The sequence below is a fragment of the Eremothecium cymbalariae genome, chromosome 7, assembly GCF_000235365.1.
Source record: "Eremothecium cymbalariae DBVPG#7215 chromosome 7, complete sequence".
Lineage (NCBI taxonomy): Eukaryota > Fungi > Ascomycota > Saccharomycetes > Saccharomycetales > Saccharomycetaceae > Eremothecium > Eremothecium cymbalariae.
In genome coordinates, this window is record NC_016455.1 from 786060 (window position 1) to 811390 (window position 25331).

Sequence of the window (25331 nt, forward strand, 5' to 3'; positions counted from 1 at the left end):
TACTAGTAGTTATACTATATGATACTATGTATTTAATGTCCTTCTGTGCAGTTTTAGATGGCAGTATATACACATGCACAAAAGGCCTGGCTCTCGAGCAGAGTCAAAAACGTTATTCTCCTTGGAGAAATCCTCGAGAGGCTGCCTCCGTAATTTGATGGCAAAACGAACCGCACCGGGACTCCTCCAAGGAGTGACCAGGAATGACAGATAGCACTTACGTCTCAGTTCCCACATTATATATATATATATATATGTATGTATGTATATGTGTGTGTATTATATACATTCATCCCAGCGTAACTTTGTGATATTAAAGGTGTATTGTAGCTTTAAGACTACATATAAGAACAGAAAATCGGTGCCAAGCTAAAGGGAAATATGGTATTGATTGATGGTAAGGGTATTGCCGCTACGATCCGTGATGAGATCGCAAGGGAAGTTCTTGAACTAAGGAAGATTCATGAATCTTTCAAGCCTACTTTGACAATTTTTCAGGTTGGTAATAGACAAGATTCAAGTACTTATGTGCGAATGAAAAGAAAAGCAGCTGCAGAGGCAGGTATCACAGTTAATTTCATTCAGTTGGAAGATGGTATTGGTGAGGAAGAATTGCTGTTGCAGATTGACGCGCATAATGCAGACCCGAGTGTACATGGTATTCTTATCCAATTGCCTCTTCCAAAGTCAATTGACGAAGATAAGGTAACTTCGCGTGTGTTGCCTTCGAAGGACGTTGATGGATTTGGATCGTTTAACATTGGAGAGTTGAACAAACGGCGCGGAAAGCCATTTTTCCATCCGTGTACTCCTGAAGGTATTATTGAATTGCTAAAAAGATCAGATGTGAAGATTGCGGGATCTAAGGCGGTTGTTATTGGGAGATCAGACATAGTAGGAGCGCCTGTGGCTTGCCTATTACGGGCCCTCGATGCCACTGTAACTGTACTACATTCTAAATCCCGCGATATTCCTCAATATTGCGCGTCTGCAGATATTGTAATTGTGGCAATTGGTAGACCTGAGTTTGTCAAAGGCGAATGGTTTGATGGCAACTCTAATGTTGTCGTTATTGATGTCGGAACGAATTTTGTAGAAGACGTTACTAAAAAATCCGGTTTCAGGTGTGTTGGAGACGTTGAATTCTCTAAGACCAAAGATGCAGTAAGGATGATCACTCCTGTTCCAGGTGGTGTGGGGCCTATGACTGTAGCTATGCTAATGCGGAATTCTTTTATTGCTGCTAAACGTTGTATGGAACAGCCTCGTGGGTTCAAGCCTTTGTCGTTAAACTTATTGAAGCCAGTTCCATCTGATTTTGAGATCTCTAGAGCACAAAAACCCAAAAAAATCACAACTATTGCCCAGGAAGCTGGTATTCTGCCATCTGAGTTGGAACTTTATGGCGATGCAAAGGCAAAGGTAAAGTTGGATCTTCTAAAGAGACTTGGTCATCGCGAAAATGGTAAGTACGTCCTTGTCGCTGGTATAACCCCAACACCGTTGGGTGAGGGCAAGTCTACCACTACAGTTGGTCTAGTACAAGCTTTAGCTGCTCACTTGAACAAAATTGCTTTTGCGAATGTCCGCCAGCCGTCAATGGGTCCAACTTTTGGCATTAAAGGCGGTGCAGCTGGCGGTGGTTACTCTCAAGTTATTCCAATGGACGAGTTTAACTTACACGTCACGGGAGACATTCACGCCATCTCCATGGCTAACAATTTGTTGGCAGCTGCTATCGACACTAGAATGTTTCATGAGTCTACCCAAAAGGATGCTGCACTATACAAAAGACTAGTTCCTGCCAAAAGTGGCATTAGAAAGTTCACACCCTGTATGTTGCGGAGGTTAAAGAAACTTGGTATTGAAAAAACTAACCCTGATGATTTAACTGCAGAAGAAATCACTAAATTTGCAAGGTTGGACATTGAACCAGAATCCATTACTTGGAAACGTGTGGTTGACTGTAACGATAGATTCTTAAGAGGTATTAACATCGGGGAGGCGCCAACCGAGCGTGGGTTTACCAGAAAAACCGGGTTTGATATCTCTGTAGCATCAGAGTGTATGGCTATCTTGGCCTTATCAAACTCCCTTGAGGACTTGAGAGAGAGATTGGGCAAAATTGTAGTTGCAACCTCGAAGAATGGTGTACCAATAACTTGCGAAGATATCGGTTGTGCGGGAGCTATGACAGCCCTAATGAAGGATGCGATCAAACCAAATATCATGCAAACTTTGGAAGGGACTCCCGTGTTCGTGCATGCAGGGCCATTTGCGAATATTTCTATTGGTGCTAATTCAGTATTGGCTGACAAAATGGCATTAAAGTTGGCTGGAGTTGATCCATCTTTATCAGATGATGAGAAAAGAGAGAAGCATGGTAAATTTGTGACCGAAGCTGGTTTTGATTTTACAATGGGAGGCGAAAGATTCTTAAACATCAAATGCAGGTCAAGTGGGTTAATCCCTGATGTGGTTGTTATAGTTGCCACTGTTAGAGCGTTAAAGGTACACGGCGGTGGCACAGAAGTCAAAACAGGTGCCCCATTGCCTGCTGAGTACCTAAACGAAGACATTGAACTAACGACAAAGGGATGTGCTAACTTGGCTAAACACATATCCAATGTAAGGGCTTATGGGTTACCAGTGGTGGTTGCCATTAATAGAATGTCTTCTGATACTGAACTAGAACACCAAATAATTAGACAAGAATCGATTAAAGCTGGTGCTGTAGATGCAATTGTGTCAAACCATTGGGAAGAAGGCGGAAAGGGCGCTGTTGCACTTGCGGAAGGTGTGATCAAAGCCGCAGAATTACCACATCATGATTTCCAATTCCTATACAAAACTGAGGGGTCCTCCATCGAGGATAAGATTGGTTCAATTGCCAAAGTTATGTATGGCGCTGAAGGGGTTGAATTTTCTCCAGAAGCTCAAAGAAAGGTTGATCTATACACTAAACAGGGTTTCTGCAACTTACCGATCTGCATTGCCAAGACGCAATACTCTCTTTCCCACGATGCAAACTTAAAGGGTGTTCCAACAGGCTTCAAATTTCCAGTCAGGGACATCAAAGCTTCAATCGGAGCAGGTTATTTGTATGCGCTAGCTGCAGAAATGCAGACAATTCCTGGGCTACCAACACATTGTGGATTTATGAACATAGAACTCAACGACGACGGGGAAATAGACGGTATGTTCTGAATTTCCCATCTGCCCCCCTCCCAACCTACGCTCAATTGCTTTTATCTTATTTTAGACAGGTAGACAACAGAATAAAACCTCATAACAATTAAATATCAACAGCTATAAACTATCTTGAAAAAATAAACTTTAAAAATATAATCTAAAGTTTAGCATCTGGTTTCTCATCATCCATGTTGTAAACCACAAGAGCACCCTGCAAAGCAGTAATCTTCTTTTCCTTGGTTACAGAATCGTACCATTCACTTTTCATAACGTGAAGACCGTCATTGGATTCTTCATTGGTGATACGTAAGTACATTTCATTTGACATCGATGGGCTTTGATGGAAGTAGATGGAATGGTCCATTGAAACGCTTATTTTGCAATTAAATAACGGTAATCCGTAGAAATAAGGTAGGGAAAGCAAGAAGTATGCATCTGAGTAATATGATATCGCAAGGTAGTTGGCACGATGGTCGTTCAAGAACGTTAACTTTTCGCCAGCGGGACGTCTCAGACTCTCATTATTAGTTATACTGTTTCTCAACTTTATGAAGTAGTTAAGCTCTTCATGTTTGCGCTCCCCACTAAAGAAATCCTTTGGGAGCCAGTACTTGGCAGGTCCCTTATCCAATGCAGTTGCAATCGTGCCCTGGGCTTCCTTGGACTCCTTGCTTTCCCCATTATTAGGATCGTCCAAATATTTACGTAACAGAGTCGAACCAACATCAAACTTATCCTTATCAGGCACCGCTATCCGCCCAACATTCTGTAAATTAGGAGGACCAAGCTCCCGCTGTCTAGAAAACACCCAGTTGGATATAAAGATCAACTTATCATCTTGAAACGCTTTCACTTGTTTATGGGTGAAATTCCGCCCTTCCCTTAAAGGCTCCACATTATAAATGATTGGAATCGTAGGATCCCCCCCCATCAAAAAGCTGCAATGCATTGAAGCCGGCACAAAATCCTCAGACATCGTGTAAAAAGAAGCTAAAAGCGACTGTCCCACCATCGTACCTCCAAAAGTGACATTACTTGCTGCCGGTGCAACCGGTCTATTAGCTGTAATAAACTTATTGACGGCCAATTGATTTAAATCCAATATAGCCTCCAGTGACCCTGCAGGTGGCTTCCGAAATATACCCATCTTTCTATCCAAATGAACCAGTGCTTGTGCCTCGAATGTTGGTGCTATATATGTGTGTGTGATTGGATGTCTGTCTGTCTTTCTTCCAATATTTATATATATACGTTGATTATAGCGACTTATAACCTTAAATACTTACAATCAGTCCTTCGCTTTCTTCAGTTCTGGATCAGAATAAAAGCATCTGCTTGTCAGATGCCACAACTAATTAGTAAACTGGCTTGACGTAAAACAGGGGCTTGGTACATGCTTCATTGTACATGAAAGGCTTACATTGGGGAGCGCACCTTTACTAAACTCAAGGTTCTGTAGTTTTTAATTGTGTCATTAGTAGCTTAGACTTCGGTTACTTGACAAAAGCCGAGTGGAATACTGGGTTCTAGGTCTCTGGTAAAGGATCACGATTCATTAAGTGAAGCCTGATAATGTAGGGCACTAGTAGTACGAAGAGTGTTGATTATTTATCGGGATATACGTCCCAATTTCCGGATATACGTTCAATATTGGGGAAAGTGTGGGTTATTTGAAACTTTGAACGTGCAAAATGTGCGGTTTTCTGGTAGCAAGGGCTGCTCAGGGCTAAAATACTTGAAGGTCTTCTTTATAAGGGTATAAGGTTCTCGGATGAGCTATTTGGTTGGTATAGAAGGATTGGTAAGCCAGTTTGTGGAGGCCAAGGCAGTTAGGCTACTCAAGGCACGAAGTAGAGACGTTAATGGAAGTTCCAGTCCCATTTTTATTCTTATTTCAGGTCCGCAGGGTTCTGGTAAGACTTATAATGCTACAAAGCTTTGTGAGCAGTTGAGGGGCAAGTTCAGAACTGTTGGGCTTTCGATCGATGATTTTTATTTGCCATACAATGCGCAGCAGGAAGTGAATAAACGGTTTAAGGACAACCCGTTGCTCCAGGGGCGTGGGATGCCTGGAACTCATGATTTGAAGTTGCTCAAGGGGGTTATTAGTCGGTTGGTTCAGAACGAAGGGATAGTAAAGCTTCCGAGATATGACAAGTCGAAGTATGCTGGGAAGGGCGATCGTTTGCAGGTTACTCTGGATGTCAAACTACCGGTAGACTTTGTAATATTGGAAGGGTGGTTTTTAGGGTTTCAACCAGTTCCCCAAGAAGAACTACCCAAGTACAGTGATTTCTGTTCAGCTTTGGCTCTACAGCAAGTGAATGAATATTTGAAAGCTTATTCTGATGCAATATGGCGTAATAAGCAGCTAGTCACCCTTGGTGTGGTTTTCGCTACAGATGACATGCAGAACGTGTATAGATGGAGGTTACAACAGGAACACGAACTCATTAAAGTGCAGGGCACTGGGATGTCAGATGCAGAGGTGGTCAGTTTCTTGGACCGGTACTTTGTTGGTTATAGGGTTTATTACGAACGATTAGTCAGCGATCAGTCTCTAGGCAACACCAATAACATTACGATCGGACTAGATCTGCAACGAACAATTACTTATGTGAGCGAAAAGTAAATAATATATATAACAAAGACTAAATAGCCTGGAAATTTAACGCTGTGTCTATGAATGGCATTCGATTCATAGCTCCTGGTCTGATATATCCTCCCAGGGAATAATATACCTGGTCTGGAGCGTTTTGTCTTTAGTTCTGCTTGGTGCAGGCGGCCTGCTATGCAGCGGTGATGCAGACCTCTTACGAGTCACAACAAAACTGGGTGGTGGGGTTGAAGGCAAAGGCTTTTTGGCGATCTGTTCTTGCTGCTGTTGCTGCCGAACAAGGTACTCTTCTACACGTACCTGCCGTGTTGAAAGATGCTGCAATTCCTCGGACATGTTCCCAAGGACCTCTGAAAACCTATCCATCTGGACCATCACGTTATAGAACACCTGCTGCGCAGATTGAAACTCCTTGAACCACTTGTTCTGCCGCGTTTCAAAGCTCTTGATGATCTTGGAAGAAAACTTGTCCATATCTGGCGTTAATTTTGAAGCTGCTACTACCGGCGGCAACGGTTTGTTAGCATTGGCATTTTGTACAGAAACAACCGAATCAGAGATAACCTGCTTCATCTGAGATACAATCGATTCCTCTCTATCCTTTATTGCTTGGAATACGTCCTCCTTGAATGCTATATACACATCTTAAGTTAGTATCAGGAATGGTCACCAATAGACAACACTACTTATAAAACAAAAATAAAGGGTATGTTCCAGCAACCTACATTTTAACTCATCATCAATCGTATTCTTCCAGCTCACCATGCTCTGCTGCGTCTCGTGCACCTCATTACAGCGCTGCTCCAACAAAGCTAATAAACTACTTGCCTTTTCTCGTAGATCAATCGATTCCATTTCCAGCTTTCCAGCCCATTCAAGAATTTGTTTATCTGTCTCATCCAACTGCTTCGCAGGCGAGCTGCCCATGTCAGTAGCACTTGTAGGTGGGGCAAGACCCATGCTCTCCTCATTTTCACTCATCAAACCCGAGCTAGTCAATTCTGTATTCTCCTTTTGGTTTCTATAAAAGTTGGTGAAGTTAACCAAACTCCAAGATTTGTCGACATCGCGCGGGCCCCTTTCTAAGCTACTCCAAATTCTTTCTTGGTGATGATGAGTAGTTCACAAACCCATAAGAAGTTGAGTAACTAGGCATAAGATCAAACGTTGGCGTCATGTCCCCGCTGCTAAAGGACTTCTTGAACCGGCAGATCGTCGTGATTACTACAGAGGGTGATTGCTTCACAGCTACCTTAGAAGGGTATGACAAAACGACAAATCTGCTTCTGTCGAATGTGAAAGAGCGATTGACAGGGTCAAAAGTGGCTGGGTCATACTTGCTGCAAGGATCGCAGATAGTATGTTGTGGTCCTCTGGAGGGTTCAGAAGAGATAGGGCAAGAACACTTGCGAGAAATGGTTCAATTGAAAAATACCAAAAACATGGTAGAAATGGAGCATATTGTCTGGTCCAAGGTGTGGGAATCTACGACGCACTGACGATATCTTAGAACCAACTCGGAGAATAAATAGGCAAGTGCTGTGACTAAGTAAAGCTATAACCATATGTATAATAGATATGTTGTGTGTATGTATATATAGATATAGATATATATATATAATATACAGCACCTCTCGAGGGAAACTATGCATTAGTTGCGGTGTATTACCGCTTTAAGTACTGCTTTTCTTCACCGATGCCACAGTCGGTGGGAATGCCCAAATTGTGCATCTTCACAGCGAGTTCCATGAGATAGTCAATGGCCTCGTTGTAAACTTTGGCCTTGTCAACGTTGGGGCCCCAAACGTAGATACCATGTCTTCTTACGATGACAGCCGTGGAGGTTGGGTAATGGGCAAGGGCTTCCTGCAAACCATCCGTGAGGTCTTCCTCATGGGCAGTGTTTTCGATGATAGGAATGATTAGAGTATCAAAGAAGGATAGATTGATGTCCTTCCCTAAGCGTGGGTCTTTCTTGCCACTTGGAATTGCTTTAATTTGCTCTATGTTGGCGATCCGGAACTCCTTATCAAAGATCAACGAACACATAACCGCATGTTGAGAATGCGTATGGATCACAGCACCTGCATCACGTTTCCTATAGCATGACATGAAAAGCGGTGTACATGCACTGGGCTTGTACAGCTCGGGAATCCGGATGTAGGACTCCGTAACAGGATCCATCACAAACATATCCTCAGGCTTCAATTGCTCCTTCTGCACACCTGACGGTGCTATGTAGATATGACCGGTAACAGGATGCTTTATAGAAATCCCGCCTCCAGTACCAGTAACCCAGTTATTATAGTAGAACAATTTGCAAAGGCTGCAAATTAAATTCGAAGGGTGTCTAGGGTCATCCGAGCGTACCAACTCATCGGATCCCTGCATCCCATAACTCGTAGAAACATCCTTGGTATTCGATTTTTGGTCAGCACAAAAACAAGAGGCCATATTCAAACTCTGCAGGTGCCTGATTTTATTTCCCAAGCCTTAAAAAGAAGCCTCTAATCCTCCTTTCCAATGAATAGCTCCATTTGTGAAGCTAGGAGCGCTCTTAAAAAGTTTTGAAGTTCAGCACTTTTTCAACTTTATATAATGAAACGGTAGAAATCCAGACGTTGTCGCAGCGCCAACAAAAGGAACACACATGGTGGCTGTAATAGTTTAGAACGCCTATATAGATGTGTCAGAGATCATTGTAAATATTTTAGAAACACTACATGTTGATTCTAAGAAGGACGTGAGTAATTTAAAGTACCACACTTATCACAAGTCCTTTTTTCTATACTTTTCTCAAAAAGATCGATAGCAGATTTGACCTGCGTGCCTAGATCAGCCATCTGGAATTCCATCTGACACACAATGTCCTTACAGTTTGAGCAGTACCACCTCAATTTATCATGATGACCTTCTGGACGATCCTGTTCAACCACTAACCCTACAGTGTCGGCATATCTAACTGGATTATGTGGGACATTGGCAGGCAAAAGAAACGAATCACCTTCATTAATTATAATATCCTTAAATTTAGCATCTCCGTCTAAAGAATTATCAACTATCCTCAACGTCATATATCCCTTCTTTTGGAAGAACCATTCAGGTGTGGGGTTGATGTGGTAGTCAGTGCGGGCATTTGGACCACCCACGATCATTATCGTGAAACCACCACGGTGCAGGCAATAGTTATTGACTGGGGGTTTTAGTAGATGACTATTTTCCTCAAGCCATTTGTTGATATTTATTGGAGTTGTATCGAGCATTGCAATATAGTATCGTGTAAGGACACTACAGAACGAGTGGAGAGAGATCTACTCTTGCTATTTCAGCTATTGAGGGGGGCATTTTGAGTCTTTAAAAAGTTGCATGACATGGCCGAGTCTTGGTGGCAATCACGTGGTAGAACAACGAACACCCGTCGTGCTTATGGGTGCATTAGATGATTCTTTGGGGTTCTCCAACGGTGTTTAGATCCTAGTGGGGGCTTGGTTAAGTCCAACTGTGTTTTGTTTCTTGTTTCTTAATGGTCCGCCAAGTGCGTATATATATATAATATAGCTACAACTATGCAGCCTCGCTCACCCGCAGGGTGCAATGACTGGTAACAAAGTGCATACAAGGTAGCTGATATAAGTAAATAAAGTATGGAAAGCATGCTTAGGAATATACCGTTGTACAACACGCTAGGTTATGAGATGCCTAAGAAGAGACCAGAACTCAAACTGCCTAATCTCGGGCTACCAAGGTCTACAACCACAGCTGAACATCTGCAAGCTTGGTCTGATGAATGCGACCAGATAATTGGAAGCATGGAAAGTTTAGAAGAACAAAGTAAGGAATGGGATTTATGGTATGACCAGATGTTTTTGCAAAAGCAGCCACCTGGGATTTCTGATGCAGGAATATTATCGCCTAAGAAGAAGTTGAACTCTAGCACCTAGTTGATTGATACATTACATATTCTTTGGACGGGAAGGCAATATAACTGGAGTATTTTCATATATACCTGTCTATATCTATACAAGTAACAGGAAAGCATAGCTTCCTAGATGACTTTAGCTTCTTTCAACTTCGAAATCAGCTCATCAACGGAGTCCACCTTAATGCCTGGGGATTTTTCTGGAGCATCCTCTACTCTTGTAACGTTAAGCCGCGGCTCTAGAGAGAGATCCTTGAAATCCAAAAGCTTCAGCTTCTCCATGGGCTTCTTCTTGGCCTTCATCTTATTAGGCAGTGTGACATACCGCGGAGTATTGAGACGAAGATCCGTAGTAATTACCAAGGGCAACGCTGCACTTATGATTTCTTCACCGCCATCAACCTCCCTAGTCACAAAAGCTCTCGTATTAGCTTCATCGAACTCGACCTTAGCCGCATTGGTGGCCTGTGGCCAATTAAGCAGTCCGGCTAACATCTGCCCAGTATTGTTACTATCGTCATCCGTGGCTTGCTTGCCCATGATAACCAAATTACACTTGTGCTTTTCCACAACTTTCTTTAAAATTTTGGCAACGGCCAGAGGCTCAAGATCTAAATCACCTGAATCTATTAACGTCGATGAGTCAGCACCTTTAGCCAACGCCGTAATCAACGAGTCCTGGACCTTTAAAGGTCCAATAGAAACTGCATGAATATTCTCCACTGGGAACTTTTTGGCCTCCCTGATACGTACCGCCTCCTCTACTGCTATATCATCAAATGGATTCAAACTGAATTGCACACCTGTTTTCTCGATCGCTGTCTTAGCTAGATTAATTCTTGGTCTGATCTGGGGGTCAATCACTCGCTTGATAGGGAGTAAAATCCTTAAAGCCTTTGGCATTATAGCAGCTGAATGTGTTGAAAAGCCGTTCTAGCACTATATCAAGACTGCATGTACTTGCTCTTGTCAAATATACTGTCAACATATTTTCTAATTAAAATTATTTTCCAATTATCATGAAATTTTTTTATGTTTTAAATTTTGACTCCAGAGACCTTAAAATTAATTAATTCCTTAGAAAGGCTCATCACATGTCGAGAGGAATGGGCACTTAGGCCACTGACAGGCGAGGCAAACCGTTGGTTATGGTTCATCCACCAAACCCGTTAAGCACACCGCTTTTTTCAAAGACTTCACCTTGACACGTGTGTGTATATATATAGATGTGTATCTTTAAAATCTCTCTTGAAACCACATAGAAAATTTTGCAATCTGCAGAAACCTAACATCTCTGAACGCAAATATTTCTTGCGACATTGTAGTTCGTGGGGGGTTGTTCCAAGAGATTAGAAGTGCCAGCAAAATGACAACTAGAGCTCCATTTGTAGTGACCATAATTGCCTCTGCAGCTAAGTTGAGCGCTGGGTATGAGGAAGCGTTAATAGAATATTTGGAAGACCATAATATTGAGGTTTCAGGAACCAAAGAGCTTTCAGGACGTGCAAAGGACATTTTTTTAACTGGACCAACAGATCTAGATCTATCTGAGGTTAGAGAAGCGGTTGCTAGGTTTGAGAAGCAGGGCGTTGCGAATGGGATTGATCTTGTTGTACAGCGAAACGATGAATTCCGCAAGAATAAAAAACTGGTAGTGTTTGATATGGACTCTACTTTAATCGAACAAGAGGTGATCGAGCTCATTGCAGCGTATGCCGGGGTAGAGAAGAAAGTTGCTGAGATAACCCATCGTGCGATGAATAACGAGATAGACTTTGCTGAGTCTCTGCGAGAACGTGTGGCATTGCTTAAGGGTATCAAGGTTGCCAACCTTTACCAAGAAATTTCAAGCAAGTTAAAGGTAACGGAAGGTGTGAGAGACTTCGTGCAATGCCTAAAGGCGATAGGTTCCAAAACGGCAGTACTGAGTGGTGGATTCACACCGTTTGCCAATTTCATCAAAGATAACTTGGAATTAGATTTTGCCAAGGCCAACTTTCTTGCGACAGAGACAGACTCTAATGGAGACACAGTGCTCAATGGGTATACGGAAGGTGACATTGTGGATGGCGAATGTAAGGCTAGAACCTTAAAAGCATTGGCAACAGAACTGAATATTCCAATTGAGGCCACCTTGATGGTCGGAGATGGCGGGAATGACCTACCTGCAATGAACGTTGCAGGATTCGGAATTGCATGGAACGCCAAACCAAAAGTTCAGCAAGCAGCCCCGGCAAAACTCAACACCACTTCAATGCGCGATGCTCTGTACATTCTTGGCTTCTCAGAAGAAGATATCAGCCATTGCCACCGCCTCTAAACGTTTATACTATTATCATTGGCATAATATATATATATTATATCTAACGCAAAATCTAAAGAACTTTACTAGCAGAGAACAGGGCTTTCTGTGTCTACCCTCTATAAAAACTTGGTAATATTGCTTCTGATCAACGCAACGTCAGCTCCAATCACCTTGGAAACCTGCTCACCATTTTTATAGTAGATTAACGTGGGCATCGAAGTAATTTGCTGCTCCTGAGCAACGTCTGACAACGCATCAACATCAACCTTGTAGAAATCAGCATCCTCATAATTGGTGTCGAACTTCTCAAGCATTGGCGCAATCATCTTACAAGGCCCACACCACGTAGCATAAAAGTCAACAACCACCAACTTGTCGACACTAATGGCCTTCTTGAACTCCTCGGCACTCGAAATTTCCTTAACCATCTTGCAAATATACTCCTGATCTTCTGAACCTAACCTCGCCTGTAATGTAAAAGACTAGTCTCCTATTCCTCTATTCCTCTTCTTTCCAAAACTTTCCAAAAGTGTGCAACAGCTAAAAGAGTGGTGAACAACTTCGGCTTTTTGCTTTTAAACAATTTTCCATTTAATTACTGCTTATAAATATCAAATATGAAAATAATTCGCAATGAAATCCTGGAAGCTGAAGGATAAACGTAACGGAATCTACTAGAAGGTCGTTGGTTCACTTCGTCATCACACGTGGTAACCAGCCATTGTTGTCCCACATGTATACGCATGCTGCTTATGATATAACTTTATGTAAGTGCCTATTATTAGTAAGTGATCAGGTGGTCATGAATACGAGCGGTCGGTTTTAGACATTTTAAAGTGCAGGCACAACTTTATTCAAGACGTCTTTGACCACCAACGTCTCCATCACGAGTGGGTTGCCAGTGCCAGCCCTGCGAGTGAACTCCCGTAGACCAACAATCAGCTCTTCAACGAATCTTGGTTCACTGCCGTACATAACGGAGGTGTCGTTTTGTGGGTCTTTAATTAATTCCATGTGCATTGGGAAGTACCATAGACAGGCTTGCTGGACAACGTCCGGGTTGGCAAACGTTCTCGGTTTGCTAGATGCAGAACCGGAGCCAGTAGCTACCAACCATTGGGTTAGCTGTAAGATATCATCGAGCGACTTTGTAGAGGCCCCTCCGCTTAGGGACTGATTGGCGAGGCGGTGCATACGCAGGAAGACTACTATGTCCAAAACGTACCTTCTGATAGATGAATGTATAGTGATGCGGTGGCAATCTTGGGGGGAAGTCAGCAGCAGGGTCTCTTTGGACACAGCTTTTGTGGGTTCAGCGGTCGCAAACCAGAACTTACTCTTTAAATACCCTGAGAGGGGGAACCGGCTACCACCAGCAGCAGCGGCATCTTCCAGAACCGGCTTCAAAGTCGCTACACAAATAATATTGGGATATTCTCTCTTTAAATGGAGTAACCATTTGGCTAATCTGTTTTGTTTTAACGGCGGCAGCTTGTCCATATGGGGGAGAACTATTACCTCGCATTCACTATACTTCGACAACGCAGAGCTGTCTACACAGCCAACCTGGTCATAGTTGTCAAGAACATGCAGTGCATCCTGGAAACAAGGACGAATCATACCCACCACGGTGTTGTATGAGTCTGTAAAACAAACGAAGTTGCGCTTTACCGTAAAACTTGCTGACAACCCCGATTCAAAAGCTGGAAGTTCCATTACGAAAGACAAAAGCTCTTAATGGCCATCAAACGCTTGTTCCGCTCCTTCTATATATACCTGTGCTTGATTATTCTATAAGCAATACCTCTTTCGAGGTGTGAGACGTGTATATTCCAGTGGATTTACACTGGTCTGTTGTAGTGGAAAATATCTAAAGCCTGAATTTTCCTAATCCTTTGGAAAATTTGCATTTCAACTTTAGAAAGTTCACGTCGTATATCTCATCGCATACCATCAACACAACAAAAACTAGGTTAAAAGAGCTGTAAAGAAGGTCTAAGTAGTTTTTTCTAACCATGGCGAAGCTGGTTCACAACATCCAAAAGAAGCAGCACCGTGAGCGTTCTCAGGTAACCGAACGTTCTCGTTTCGGGTTCCTCGAGAAACATAAAGACTACGTGAAGCGTGCACAGGATTATCACAAGAAGCAAACTACTCTCAAAATCTTACGGTCCAAGGTCAAGGAAAGGAATCCTGATGAATACTACCATGCTATGAACACGCGGAAGGTCGGTTCAGATGGGCTTTTGGTGAAATCAAGACATGCCGATGGAGAAGACCCTGTGTTATCTATGGATCAGGTAAAGTTACTCAAGACGCAAGATAGCAACTATGTGAGGACAATGAGGCAGACTGAATTAAACAAGGCTGGGAAGCTTTCCCATGGCGTCATGTACAAGAGCACCGGTCAGCATACTATTTTCGTTGACGATGAAAACAAAATGCGTCATTTCACTCCGGAGCAATATTTTAATACTACTAGTGAGATGATCCACAGAAGGGAGAACAGACTCACTAAGGATCAACTAGCTGAAACAACTTTAACAGGCTCGGCTGCTGTAATGCCCGCAGAGTCATTGCAAAATAAAAAGCTCAAGAAACTTAAGATGGTTGCAAAACACCTTGATCGCGAAAGGAAACTGCAGCAAGTCCACCAGAGGATGGACCTCCAACGAGAACTCATGAAGAAAGGGTCCAAACGGAAAATAATAGGTTCTGATGGTGGCGTGTCGTATAAATGGAAAAAGCAGCGAAAGCGCTAAGTCATCCATCTCCTCCCCTCACAAACTTTTAATTTATAGAATCCAACGAACTTGCCAATCCAACTATCCAACCTTACCTCCGCCCTTTGTATACGATAACACCACTAGCAGCTAGAATTAGAAACTAAAATAGCAAAAAATACTGATACTGCCTCATGCGTTAAGCAAGTTCAAGACTACTTACAGACCACCCGGTATTCTGCATAGTTCACCTACTTGTATAAGCGGCTGCCCCTTCTGATTGGAGACCCCGCTCAACAGTTCCCGACTCTGAATAACCGTCAAGACATCTCTTTCTACTGTTTTACGACTAAAACCTCGAAAGTGTCCCCGCAATGACACCCTAGAGGTCAGTACATCCCGCATATATAAAGTAGTCATTCTTATCACACCATAACGGAGGAGTCGGGTGACCACTATCGTGATCAAACCCAGCAGCGGAGTCCGTGTTTGCCAACAGATATTTTATACTGATGTGAAAACGTACTGCTAGGTCCAAATGTGGGGGTGATTGCTGTGTGGAATCTGTATAGGGGGTGTGTGCCGTTCCTGATCACTATTTTATAGTTTAATATTTCCATAATCGGGAGGCATAGTCTATTATTCGCTGTTGCTGCCTAGCCCTCATATACCGAACAAGTATCAAATTGCGCACGGTGTAATGGATGGATTGCGAATTGCAGTCACACAAATGAGATTGATGTTTTTTGGTCATGATTGTGGAGAGTTAGAGGTTGGTTTGTTGGTTCGATTGATTGTATGCCGCTTAAGGATCGCATTTGCGTTTCAAACGGTATAGCTGCATGTATAAAAATGCACCGTTTAACTGGGTCTTGTATGGTGTGGGGCAACTTAGTTGAACGATGTTTGGTTTCTCTTTAGCCAGTGAAGAGAGAGAGTAAGAGAGATATTCAGAACATGTTAAAGGTTACAGGTGCTTGTGTTGGAAGGTCGTTTGCTTCTTCGTCTAAGCTATTCGTGAGGCTGAGTTCTACGTCATCTGGGATTCCCTTGACGCAGAAGGCTGTCATATTCTATGAGCACGGTGATAAATTACACTACAAGGATATACCGGTTCCAAAGCCAAAACCCAATGAAATCTTGGTTAATGTCAAGTATTCTGGGGTTTGTCATACCGATATACATGCGTGGAAGGGGGATTGGCCATTAGCTACGAAGTTGCCCTTGGTTGGTGGACATGAAGGCGCTGGTATTGTAGTGGCCAAAGGCTCGAATGTTACGAATTTTGAAATCGGTGATTATGCAGGTGTTAAGTGGTTGAATAAGTCATGTATGTCATGTGAGTACTGTGAAACTGGGCATGAGTCTAATTGTGCGGAAGCAGACTTGTCAGGTTACACACGCGATGGGTCGTTCCAACAGTATGCCACTGCGGACGCTGTTCAAGCGGCGAAGATTCCTCAAGGTACCGATTTGGCGCAAGTCGCACCGATACTGTGTGCTGGTGTTACAGTTTATAAGGCTTTGAAAACCGCTAATTTGGATCCAGGTCAATGGGTTGCGATTTCTGGCGCTGGTGGTGGTCTAGGTTCACTCGCAGTTCAGTATGCAAAAGCTATGGGATTGAGGGTTGTTGGTATTGATGGTGGAGCAGCGAAGGATGCTTTGTTCAAGAAGTTAGGCGGTGAGGTGTTTATTGATTTTACTAAGTCTAAGGATATTGTGGCGGACATTCAGGAAGCTACGAATGGTGGTCCACACGGGGCTGTTAATGTCTCTGTGTCTGAAGCGGCGATTGTGCAATCGGTTAAATACATCAGGCCAACTGGTACTGTCGTTTTGGTTGGTTTGCCCGCCAATTCATATGTAAATTCAGAAATCTTCTCGCATGTTATCAAGTCGATTAGTATTAAGGGTTCTTACGTAGGCAACAGAGCTGACATGAGAGAAGCTATCGACTTCTTCACCAGAGGGTTGGTTAAAGCCCCAATTAAGATTATCGGTCTTTCGGAACTTCCAACGGCTTACCATGAGTTGGAAGCTGGTAATATGGTAGGTAGGTTTGTTGTTGACACATCCAAATGAGGAGTTTAAATGATGATTTGAGGGTTCTTTTTTCATATGATTTATTATAACTTTTTTTAATGTCGTTTTTAAAGTGCTGGAAGAGGGGGCAAGATGGCGACATTTATGACTGTAGGAGAATTGTCTTAATTTTAATTGTGTTTGTAGTGAACCTTTATATCGTTGGAGTTATCTATTAATTACTAATAAGTAGCACTTACGGATGGGCTGATCTAGTCGGTAGGGAGCGGTCCGCTAGTATCGGCCAGAAAATTATGAGTTTCTTGAACTTCAATTAAAGCATATCTACACTGTATACGTATGGTGAATACATCAACGGTTATGAGGCTAAGAAATTATCTATTTTACAGCTTGTTTAACCTCCTCCTTCTTGATTAAAGTTACAATTTCCTCGTTTAATTTTGAAAATGTCTCTTCATTATTATTTTTGCTTTTATGTTTAATGTGAACTGTTGTCGGTGTGGAATTTTCTCCAAATATATTAATTTTGTGCTTAAAAGAACCATCAGTAAACCAGCATTCGTATTCGATCTTTTGCTTGCCTTTTCTGCGTTCTATGTATTTTAATTCGAAATCAATGTCGCTATGTCCAATTTTCTGTAAAATTAAAAGATTCACCTCATCAAATGTTAATTCTGTGTAATGTATCTGACATAAAGTTCTAGGTTTGGAAAAGGAATGTAATAAACGTGTAAGCCAGTTTCCCTTTGATCTCTTCAACCCATCAGACGCATGAGTTGGCTTATTGCTCGAACTTCCTTGTGCATGTTTTCTAGCAGTAGTATTGGCTGTTAAAGGTTCAATAGGCGATTCTACAATTGGAGTCAAAACTGCACCACTAGCATTTCCAAAACCAGTGTTGCCGTTATCAATTGGCAATGGTACAGGGGATTGCCTTTTCATAGGCTTTGAAACTACAGTATCTTCTTTTGATGCCTTCACTGGTGATCTTTTAAATACGTTTTGCGGTTCATATTCATCAAATAACATGGTAACCCGTTTTATGTTCTGTCCTTCCTTTTGATTATCGTCAATATCAGCCACAGCTATCCTTTGTTCTTCTATCGGTGGTTCGAGCACATTTAAAGATCTTACACCCTTGGATAATATATTCATAGTTTCAGAACCCTCCGGCTCTTCAATTATACGGATCTCGTTGTCTAGATCCTTGAACATTGAAACCATACTACGACTCCACGTCATCTGGTAAGAGTATCTTTGAGCGTTCTTGGTATTGCTTTGCATTCTTTCTGGTGAGAGCTTGAATTTAGAAATTATTTCCTCTGTAGTCTCTCTTGGCAAAGTGGAGCTGCCATTAACGTACAAGCTTGTTCTTATGTCTACAGTGGGTGCTAGCACGAAAGTCGTATTCAGTGTATCAATTGAAACAGCTTTGCGATGAACATTTGGCACTGAGCCACTAGAACTTGTGGTTAAGGACCCTTCGTCCTCAGGTGCATCTTCGAATATATTAACTGATTCGCCTTCTTGAGTCATAATCGTTTTGTCTGTCCCCTCCTCAGTTACTTGTCGGTGCGGAATACGGAAGCTAGGTTTTAACTTTACGGCTGACAGCAACTGCTCTTTGGAATTCTTAGGGTCCAACATATCTTCACTGTAGAACTGTTCGACAGGCGATATATTCAAGACATTTTGATTTGCAGGCGAAATTGTAATGGCACGAGCAGTGTAAGTGTATATTGGTAAATCGACAACACAAGAAAGATCTGAAAAATTGGAACGTAAATCATGTTGTATACTATTCTTACTTTCTCGGCGGGTTAATGAAGTATTTAAATGATCCCCTGAAGTCAGTGTGCGCAAATTATGCTTCATAACTGAATCTGAAGTAGGCTTATTGCAAACTTCAACATCCATCTTGCTTGCTTTGTTATTATTAGGATCATGATCCTCGTTCATATTAGATATGAAGTCGTTTAGATTTGCAAAGGTGTTTGAAGAATGCAAGAATGATGATGGCATTTTGAGTAACCCATTGGGACTTCGACTATTAAGCTCCAGTGTTGTATTCTCTGAATCCACGGGATCTATTTGTATTCTTTCAACTGCACCCGCTTTATGATCACCATCGGATCCACGAGAATTGGAATGTATAGAACTAGATTGAGCCAAAATGCTAGAATCTGTGACAGGTGTACTTTTTGCAACTTCTACAGCGGTCAGAGCCTGTCTGTATTCATCAATACTGGATCTCGTTTCAACTTTTTTAACGTGTTCATTCTCTTCTGGTAGTTCTCCCAAATCTTGGAATATAGATTTACCTGTAATTGACCATGCTCCGCTATCTCTCTTTTTCTTAAGTGATGATTTTGACTTCAGTGAGTTTGAAATACTGTACCTACGTAACAAGTTTTCGATTGTTTTGGGAGGATCTGGTGCACTGCGACGCGGATCCAAAGAAACTCCACCATGTTTGCCTGCGACACTTGCTAAGGGAGATGAGATCTTTAAACGTCTATCTAAAGATAAATCTCTACTCTGTATCTTCTCCATAACAGGCTTTGTATTTAAAAATTCTTCGGTGCTCATATTGGATTTATCAGTTCCTTGCCTTAAGTTAGAATTTGTAGCATCATAAACACTTGAAGATTCTCTAGGTGAAAATTCTTTACGTGCTGAAGAACGAGAATTGGCACGGAAGCTCTGATAACTTGGACGACTATTCAAAGAAGGCCTGGATAATGAATTAGCACTGGCACGATTAGATACAGGACCTGTCCCAACGCCAAACATAAATGCCGGCTGCACAATTGGAGCCGCAGACATTGGATGCTTATTGACAGGAGGAAGAGAAGAAATATTACCAGATCCACTCACCTGGAAATCATCCAAAACTGAAGTATAGATTGTTTTCTTAGCAATTTTCTTAGCTTCATTTATGGCGGCTGTTGTAGTCTTTTGTTCTTCATTATCAGTAAACTGGAAGGGTGTTGAAGGTAATGGAGGTGTTTTACTACCGGGACGATCTTGAAGAAATTCATTCAAGTTCAAAGAACGCTTCGAAATCGAACTCAAAGAATACAAAGACCTCTTAGAAGCAGAATTGTGCAATGTTCTTCTTTTGCCTGGGGATGTTGCAGGCTTTGACGGAGAACTGGGTTGTTTGCAAGGTGAGTTGAGACGCATTCTGGATGAAGAACTCTTTAAAGATCTGCTGGAAGCAGAATTCTTCATTGATGAAGGAGATACATGCAATGATCTCCTCGATACGCTATGCTTGAAAACCCTGGAAGAGGAAGCAACATAACCTTCCCGCGTTTTCTTAGGAGATTTTGCTAATGTATTAACTGAAAACTGGGATTTCTGTACAATTCTTGGTGCACTAAGGACACCAAGTTGTGGGGTATCAGCATTCGATGAACCAGTTTTCCTGAGAGGTGCCAAAGAACTGAGAGGCTTCGGTTGGGAAGCCTCTGGAAGTTTTTGTCTCTCTTGATATCTTAACAATAAGGAGTAAAACAATTTTTCTTCTGTAAATCCTTGTTGAAGCAACTTTCCAGTTAAATATTCCTTAGGTGCACCATGCCACAAGATTTGTAAATTACTTAGAATGCTTTCATCAATCTTATCCTCAGACTCCAAAACTACTATATTAGGAGTACTATCTAACGCATGAAGATTAGAACTGGACTTACTACGCGTCTTTTGGTACTTAAGCAACAGCGGATGTTCTAAAACTTCATCAATAGTAATTCTCATGGCAGGATCCACAATCAGGATCTTGGCTATTAAGTCTTTTGCTTCGTTAGATATGTTTTGTGGCATTTGGTACTTCCCAGACTGCACCTTCAATAATAGCTTTTTAACGTTGTCATCGTTGAACGGTAAGTGCCCCGTAAGAAGAGCAAACAAGATAATGCCACAGGACCAAACATCACTTGGGGAGCCATGATATTTTTGGCCCATCACGATTTCGGGTGATGCATAGTGTGGGGAACCACAAGATGTTTCCAGTAACTTATCAGTAGTCTCCAGCGCTGCCATTCCAAAGTCTGCGATCTTTACACTGAGATTCTTCTTATCTAGAAGTAAATTCTCAGGCTTTAAATCACGATGGCAGATGTTGAAATGATGACAATAGGACACACCTTGTACAATCTGTTTGAAATAGTGCACAGCCTCTTGTTCTGGCAACTTCCCTCTTGAGATCAAGTAATCAAACAACTCACCTCCTTCAACATACTCTAAAACTAAGTACAGTTCTGGCTTGTTTTCCCACACCTCATAGAGAGCCATCACATTGGGATGGGAAATCAACTTCATAATGATAATCTCCCTCTCGATCCCATATGGTAACGACGTCAACTGCGTATTATTGTGACGGACATTCCTTTTCGGAACAATCTTAATCGCAGCAAGCTTCCCTGTCTCCATATTCTTTGCTAAACGAACCCTACCCGAAGAACCTTTACCCAGAGTCTTTCCCAGCTTCCAGGGCCCCACGGTATCCCTGTTCTTCTTCTTCCCCGTCTTTCTTACCGTCGTACTAGCATTTGAAATCTGAGACAACCTCTTGGTTGCATCCGACACAGATTGCACCACCTGATCGATATGCTCATCCGTATTACGTGTCCCAGCACGAGCATTGCCCATACTAATACCCGTCTGCTTAGCAACTGTCATCCTGAGCTTTCAAGATTCAGAGAGAGATAACTGTCTAACACTCCTCGCTAGAACTGCCTAAAAACCCTCCCTCTTTGGAACTGCCTAAAAATGAATGTAAATAGTTGGAAATTATGGTTCGTGGCAGAACTTTTCAAATCAAGCAAAGTGTGACAACCAACCCGATATATAGCTTCAAATTCCGTTTCTGTCCCTTCTAACTAGTACAGCCTCCTGACTGTTGATTTGTTTCAATCTCTAGTCACCCTGTAGTTTTTTAACTAAGTGGCTATATATGACACGACCCCTTTGTGCTAATACTTAACTAAACTGAACCAAATTCAAAAACTTACTTCTTTCGCATACTCTTCCTTGGTAATGAAAACATACACGATATTTACACGTCCTCCTCCTCCTTGTCCAATCCTCTAACCCTAACATGCCAACTATATTTCCTCGCTTTTTGCCTGTATCTCCATTCACCATAGTGTGTCCTACGTAACCCGACCCAATATAGCCTGTTTCTAGCAAGCAATTACCCAACATCTGTTTACATCCACCCATTACCAGATAAACCCATTCGCATTTTCAGAATCCTATCTCTTTTGTATACAAACAAATAAATATACGCGAAATTGACCATTCTCGCGAACCTGGTAAATCGCGATTCAGAGAACTAATTTAGAGCACCGCTGCTTCAGGCAACAGTTCCATTAGCTAATAATCCGAAGTCCACATGATGTTTGCTTCATCTGGAAAGCACGCTGCCCCTCTCGGTGCCCAAAAACACCAACTATCTTAATCCCCCACTTGCCTAGGTTCTTTGTTTAAATAACAATTACATGGCATATTTGTCTCCTTCTTGGGAAATACGACAAATAATGCCTATCGATTCGGCGTCAAACATAAAGTTCACACATTTATTGGGTTCTCAGAAGAAGCATTTACGTCATTTCCGATTCTATGGTCGGTACTTCCCGTGATTTTACTTCGATCTTTATGATTCACACAGTAAAAAGGTCCTAACGGCTTCTAATTACGGCATTTTGATGTATAAATATAAAACAGATCTGCCAATGCAATTGAGCCATGGCTAATATATTATTATCGGAGAGTGAAAACCGTTTTATGAACCTTTGTTTCTTGTTTTTTGCATAAGGTGATGATATCTTTTTTATTTTTATATTTTTAACTTTGTCAAAAACGCCCATAATGAAGGCTTATAAAGGGAGTGAATTGGATTGAAAAATGTCCAGAAGTCGGATAATCTGCTGTAAGCTTTCCCCCTGATTACTGAAAAGCAAGAATCGTCGATATCGCTTTTATATATTAAGTTTCCGAAGTTTCTATAAATTTGCTGTTTTAGCTGCTTCCTTATACTATATTCCACCGCCAGTCTAATCCCACAAGTTGTTGCGAGAATCCTTATCAATGTCGGACATAAATGAACAGGTGCTTGCTACTCAGGAGGCTTTGAAGATGATTCAGAAGAGTCTGGTTCAAATGCACATGGGTCAAGCCAATGCTGGTGTGCAGACGTCGTACGATGAAGACCAGAAGAAGATATTTGAGAAGCATCAAATGACGTCTTATTCCAACAATAGGCATTATGTGAGTCTTGCTGAGGAATATTTGGATTTTACTTATAAGAGTCCCACGGTGTACCATATTGTGGACTACTTTTCCAAGGAGTTAGACAGGGCTGGATTCACGTACTTGAACGAAAAGGCGGTGTGGCCAAAATTAAGGAGTGGTAAGTACTACACGATTAGGAACGGCGGAACTTTGGCTGCGTTCATATTGGGCGAGCATTGGGATGTCAGTAAGGGTGTTGGTATTATTGCATCGCATGTTGATTCGCTGACTGCCAAATTGAAGCCTGCTTCAAAGAAGAGTACTGTAAATGGGTATGAGTTGCTTGGAGTAGCCCCCTACGGTGGTGCTTTGGGTAACGTGTGGTTTGACAGAGATTTGGGTATCGGAGGGAGAGTCTTGGTCAAGGACCTCAATACTGGGAAGGTGGAAGCACGTCTTGTTGATTCTACTCCTCATCCAATTGCTAGAATCCCAACATTAGCCCCTCACTTTGGTGAACCATCTGTCGGGCCCTTTGACCTTGAAAACCAGGCTGTGCCTGTGATTGGGTTCGTTGCCGGTGGTGAATATGGAGGCTGCGAGTCAGCTAACAGCTACGACGTGTTGGACGAGCAAAAGTCTCCGCTTTACGGAAAACATTCCATTCATCTCTTGCGTTATATCGCTGAACTCGCTGACGTTAAGGTTTCTCAATTGATTCAATTGGAGCTCGAACTCTTCGACGTGCAACATGGTACTTTCGGCGGTCTCAAGAAAGAATTTATCTTTGCCCCCAGAGTGGACGACGTAATATGCTCTTTCTCCGCAATACACTCTCTCATTGGCTTCGCTAGCGAAGCAAACCTCCATGATGACTTCTTCAACGCCGTCGTCCTATTCGACAACGAGGAAATCGGCTCCCTCAGCAGACAAGGCGCTAAAGGCGGCTTGCTCTCCTCCGTCGTCGAAAGGGTCATTTCCAACCTCCACCAACAGCCCTCCCTCTCCCGCACGGCGTTCGCAAACTCCTTGATCCTCTCTTCTGATGTCACCCATCTCTTCAACCCCAACTTCCCCGAAGTCTACCTCGAACACCATTCCCCACTTCCAAACGTCGGTCCCACAATCCACTTAGACCCAAACGGCCACATGGCCACAGGCCCCGTCGGCACCTGCATCCTCGAGGAACTAGCTGCCATCAACGATGACAAGCTTCAGTACTTCCAATGCAAAAACAACTCCCGCTCCGGCAGCACCATAGGCCCCTCCATCGCGGCACAAACGGGCGCCAGAACCATCGACATCGGAATCCCTCAACTCTCCATGCACAGCACCAGAGCCGTCGTTGGATCCAGAGATATTGGCCTCGCCGTCAAGTTCTTCCGCGGATTCTTCAGAAATTGGCGACGCACCTACGACCAGTTTGGAGATTTGTAACCTGACTTACATAACATGAAGCAGGCAGGAGGACCAAAAATCTCGGTAACTATATAGCCCCCCTCCCCGACGCCTGTTCCAACTATGTACCTCTTCACCAAATGTACCTATATCTCTACACTACATATGATACCAATCTACCCATCTTTATACCAAACTCCCCTCATAACCGATCCATCCCACGCTGCCCCCATCCCACCCAGGCCCTTCCCATGGTCGGCTACATGTCAACTTTTCCTTCACAGAAACGGAGCTGTCCGTCGTTTCCGTCACCCCATCGCTAACCCTGCTCTGGTGAAACAAACTTCCTAAAAGTGCCTTTACACATATCATAACCGTTTCTTCTTCGAGCCTCCACGCCCATTCAACCGTACCAGCAAAATCGTCTTCTACAAAATATAAATTCTTGCACCTACTTATCGTCTCCTCCAGACTATCTCGAACTAAACTTCGCCAACGTCCCCCCTCATGCCGCCCCCAGCGCATCATGCAGAGAAACGCTAGGGGCACTACAGGCACTCGAAAACGCCTTTGACGAACCTTCTTACAACCACTATCCCCCATTGCTTTTGTAAATTATCCTAATTAAACATCCTAACTACTAGATCTCTAAGAAAAAGCCAGCAAACCACCCCAAAAAAGAAATATCCTCCATAATGACCCTCCACATACCGAGAGAAACGACTATTCCATCGTAGATAGAGCAAGAAACACAAAATCAGAAACACCACGTAGGATTTCTGCCTTGACTAATGAAAGACCGATTTTTGTATATATTCTATATATATTTATGCTTATTCAAAAAGGTTGGGTTTCTCTCTCAGGGTTTTCTACGATATCGGTTGGGTTTTTGTA

At 42.6% G+C, this 25331-nt stretch overlaps 17 protein-coding genes across 17 annotated transcripts; 8 read left to right on the top strand and 9 right to left on the bottom strand.

The window, feature by feature from the left end:
* Positions 1 to 381: 381 nt before the first annotated feature.
* On the top strand, positions 382 to 3207 carry ADE3 (trifunctional formate-tetrahydrofolate ligase/methenyltetrahydrofolate cyclohydrolase/methylenetetrahydrofolate dehydrogenase ADE3; the record flags this gene model as incomplete). The annotated part of the gene is made up of 1 exon (XM_003647973.1): positions 382 to 3207. One exon carries the CDS (start codon positions 382 to 384, stop codon positions 3205 to 3207), a length of 2826 nt encoding a protein of 941 aa, XP_003648021.1.
* Positions 3208 to 3349: 142 nt separating this feature from the next.
* TES1 (palmitoyl-CoA hydrolase) lies at positions 3350 to 4339 on the bottom strand (the record flags this gene model as incomplete). Its single annotated transcript, XM_003647974.1, has 1 exon — positions 3350 to 4339. The coding sequence occupies one exon, from the start codon at positions 4337 to 4339 to the stop codon at positions 3350 to 3352; it is 990 nt and encodes a 329-aa protein (XP_003648022.1).
* Positions 4340 to 4963: 624 nt separating this feature from the next.
* TDA10 (putative ATP-dependent kinase) lies at positions 4964 to 5824 on the top strand (the record flags this gene model as incomplete). The annotated part of the gene is made up of 1 exon (XM_003647975.1): positions 4964 to 5824. One exon carries the CDS (start codon positions 4964 to 4966, stop codon positions 5822 to 5824), a length of 861 nt encoding a protein of 286 aa, XP_003648023.1.
* Positions 5825 to 5890: 66 nt separating this feature from the next.
* REC107 (Rec107p) lies at positions 5891 to 6790 on the bottom strand (the record flags this gene model as incomplete). The annotated part of the gene is made up of 2 exons (XM_003647976.1): positions 5891 to 6441; positions 6535 to 6790. The coding sequence occupies 2 exons, from the start codon at positions 6788 to 6790 to the stop codon at positions 5891 to 5893; spliced, it is 807 nt and encodes a 268-aa protein (XP_003648024.1).
* A 194-nt stretch (positions 6791 to 6984) lies between these two features.
* LSM8 (U4/U6-U5 snRNP complex subunit LSM8) lies at positions 6985 to 7308 on the top strand (the record flags this gene model as incomplete). Its single annotated transcript, XM_003647977.1, has 1 exon — positions 6985 to 7308. The coding sequence occupies one exon, from the start codon at positions 6985 to 6987 to the stop codon at positions 7306 to 7308; it is 324 nt and encodes a 107-aa protein (XP_003648025.1).
* A 166-nt stretch (positions 7309 to 7474) lies between these two features.
* Positions 7475 to 8263, bottom strand: MDE1 (methylthioribulose 1-phosphate dehydratase MDE1; the record flags this gene model as incomplete). The annotated part of the gene is made up of 1 exon (XM_003647978.1): positions 7475 to 8263. One exon carries the CDS (start codon positions 8261 to 8263, stop codon positions 7475 to 7477), a length of 789 nt encoding a protein of 262 aa, XP_003648026.1.
* Positions 8264 to 8541: 278 nt separating this feature from the next.
* BNA1 (3-hydroxyanthranilate 3,4-dioxygenase) lies at positions 8542 to 9072 on the bottom strand (the record flags this gene model as incomplete). Its single annotated transcript, XM_003647979.1, has 1 exon — positions 8542 to 9072. The coding sequence occupies one exon, from the start codon at positions 9070 to 9072 to the stop codon at positions 8542 to 8544; it is 531 nt and encodes a 176-aa protein (XP_003648027.1).
* Positions 9073 to 9462: 390 nt separating this feature from the next.
* MVB12 (ubiquitin-binding ESCRT-I subunit protein MVB12) lies at positions 9463 to 9750 on the top strand (the record flags this gene model as incomplete). The annotated part of the gene is made up of 1 exon (XM_003647980.1): positions 9463 to 9750. The coding sequence occupies one exon, from the start codon at positions 9463 to 9465 to the stop codon at positions 9748 to 9750; it is 288 nt and encodes a 95-aa protein (XP_003648028.1).
* A 104-nt stretch (positions 9751 to 9854) lies between these two features.
* Positions 9855 to 10631, bottom strand: CIR1 (Cir1p; the record flags this gene model as incomplete). Its single annotated transcript, XM_003647981.1, has 1 exon — positions 9855 to 10631. The coding sequence occupies one exon, from the start codon at positions 10629 to 10631 to the stop codon at positions 9855 to 9857; it is 777 nt and encodes a 258-aa protein (XP_003648029.1).
* A 463-nt stretch (positions 10632 to 11094) lies between these two features.
* Positions 11095 to 12048, top strand: SER2 (phosphoserine phosphatase; the record flags this gene model as incomplete). Its single annotated transcript, XM_003647982.1, has 1 exon — positions 11095 to 12048. One exon carries the CDS (start codon positions 11095 to 11097, stop codon positions 12046 to 12048), a length of 954 nt encoding a protein of 317 aa, XP_003648030.1.
* Positions 12049 to 12149: 101 nt separating this feature from the next.
* Positions 12150 to 12461, bottom strand: TRX2 (thioredoxin TRX2; the record flags this gene model as incomplete). The annotated part of the gene is made up of 1 exon (XM_003647983.1): positions 12150 to 12461. The coding sequence occupies one exon, from the start codon at positions 12459 to 12461 to the stop codon at positions 12150 to 12152; it is 312 nt and encodes a 103-aa protein (XP_003648031.1).
* A 403-nt stretch (positions 12462 to 12864) lies between these two features.
* MTC2 (Mtc2p) lies at positions 12865 to 13749 on the bottom strand (the record flags this gene model as incomplete). The annotated part of the gene is made up of 1 exon (XM_003647984.1): positions 12865 to 13749. One exon carries the CDS (start codon positions 13747 to 13749, stop codon positions 12865 to 12867), a length of 885 nt encoding a protein of 294 aa, XP_003648032.1.
* Positions 13750 to 14048: 299 nt separating this feature from the next.
* On the top strand, positions 14049 to 14795 carry UTP11 (rRNA-processing protein UTP11; the record flags this gene model as incomplete). The annotated part of the gene is made up of 1 exon (XM_003647985.1): positions 14049 to 14795. One exon carries the CDS (start codon positions 14049 to 14051, stop codon positions 14793 to 14795), a length of 747 nt encoding a protein of 248 aa, XP_003648033.1.
* Positions 14796 to 15713: 918 nt separating this feature from the next.
* On the top strand, positions 15714 to 16841 carry ADH3 (alcohol dehydrogenase ADH3; the record flags this gene model as incomplete). The annotated part of the gene is made up of 1 exon (XM_003647986.1): positions 15714 to 16841. One exon carries the CDS (start codon positions 15714 to 15716, stop codon positions 16839 to 16841), a length of 1128 nt encoding a protein of 375 aa, XP_003648034.1.
* A 339-nt stretch (positions 16842 to 17180) lies between these two features.
* HSL1 (protein kinase HSL1) lies at positions 17181 to 21485 on the bottom strand (the record flags this gene model as incomplete). Its single annotated transcript, XM_003647987.1, has 1 exon — positions 17181 to 21485. One exon carries the CDS (start codon positions 21483 to 21485, stop codon positions 17181 to 17183), a length of 4305 nt encoding a protein of 1434 aa, XP_003648035.1.
* A 1410-nt stretch (positions 21486 to 22895) lies between these two features.
* Positions 22896 to 24476, top strand: APE1 (metalloaminopeptidase APE1; the record flags this gene model as incomplete). Its single annotated transcript, XM_003647988.1, has 1 exon — positions 22896 to 24476. One exon carries the CDS (start codon positions 22896 to 22898, stop codon positions 24474 to 24476), a length of 1581 nt encoding a protein of 526 aa, XP_003648036.1.
* A 147-nt stretch (positions 24477 to 24623) lies between these two features.
* Ecym_7394 (uncharacterized protein) lies at positions 24624 to 25040 on the bottom strand (the record flags this gene model as incomplete). The annotated part of the gene is made up of 1 exon (XM_003647989.1): positions 24624 to 25040. One exon carries the CDS (start codon positions 25038 to 25040, stop codon positions 24624 to 24626), a length of 417 nt encoding a protein of 138 aa, XP_003648037.1.
* Positions 25041 to 25331: the final 291 nt, after the last annotated feature.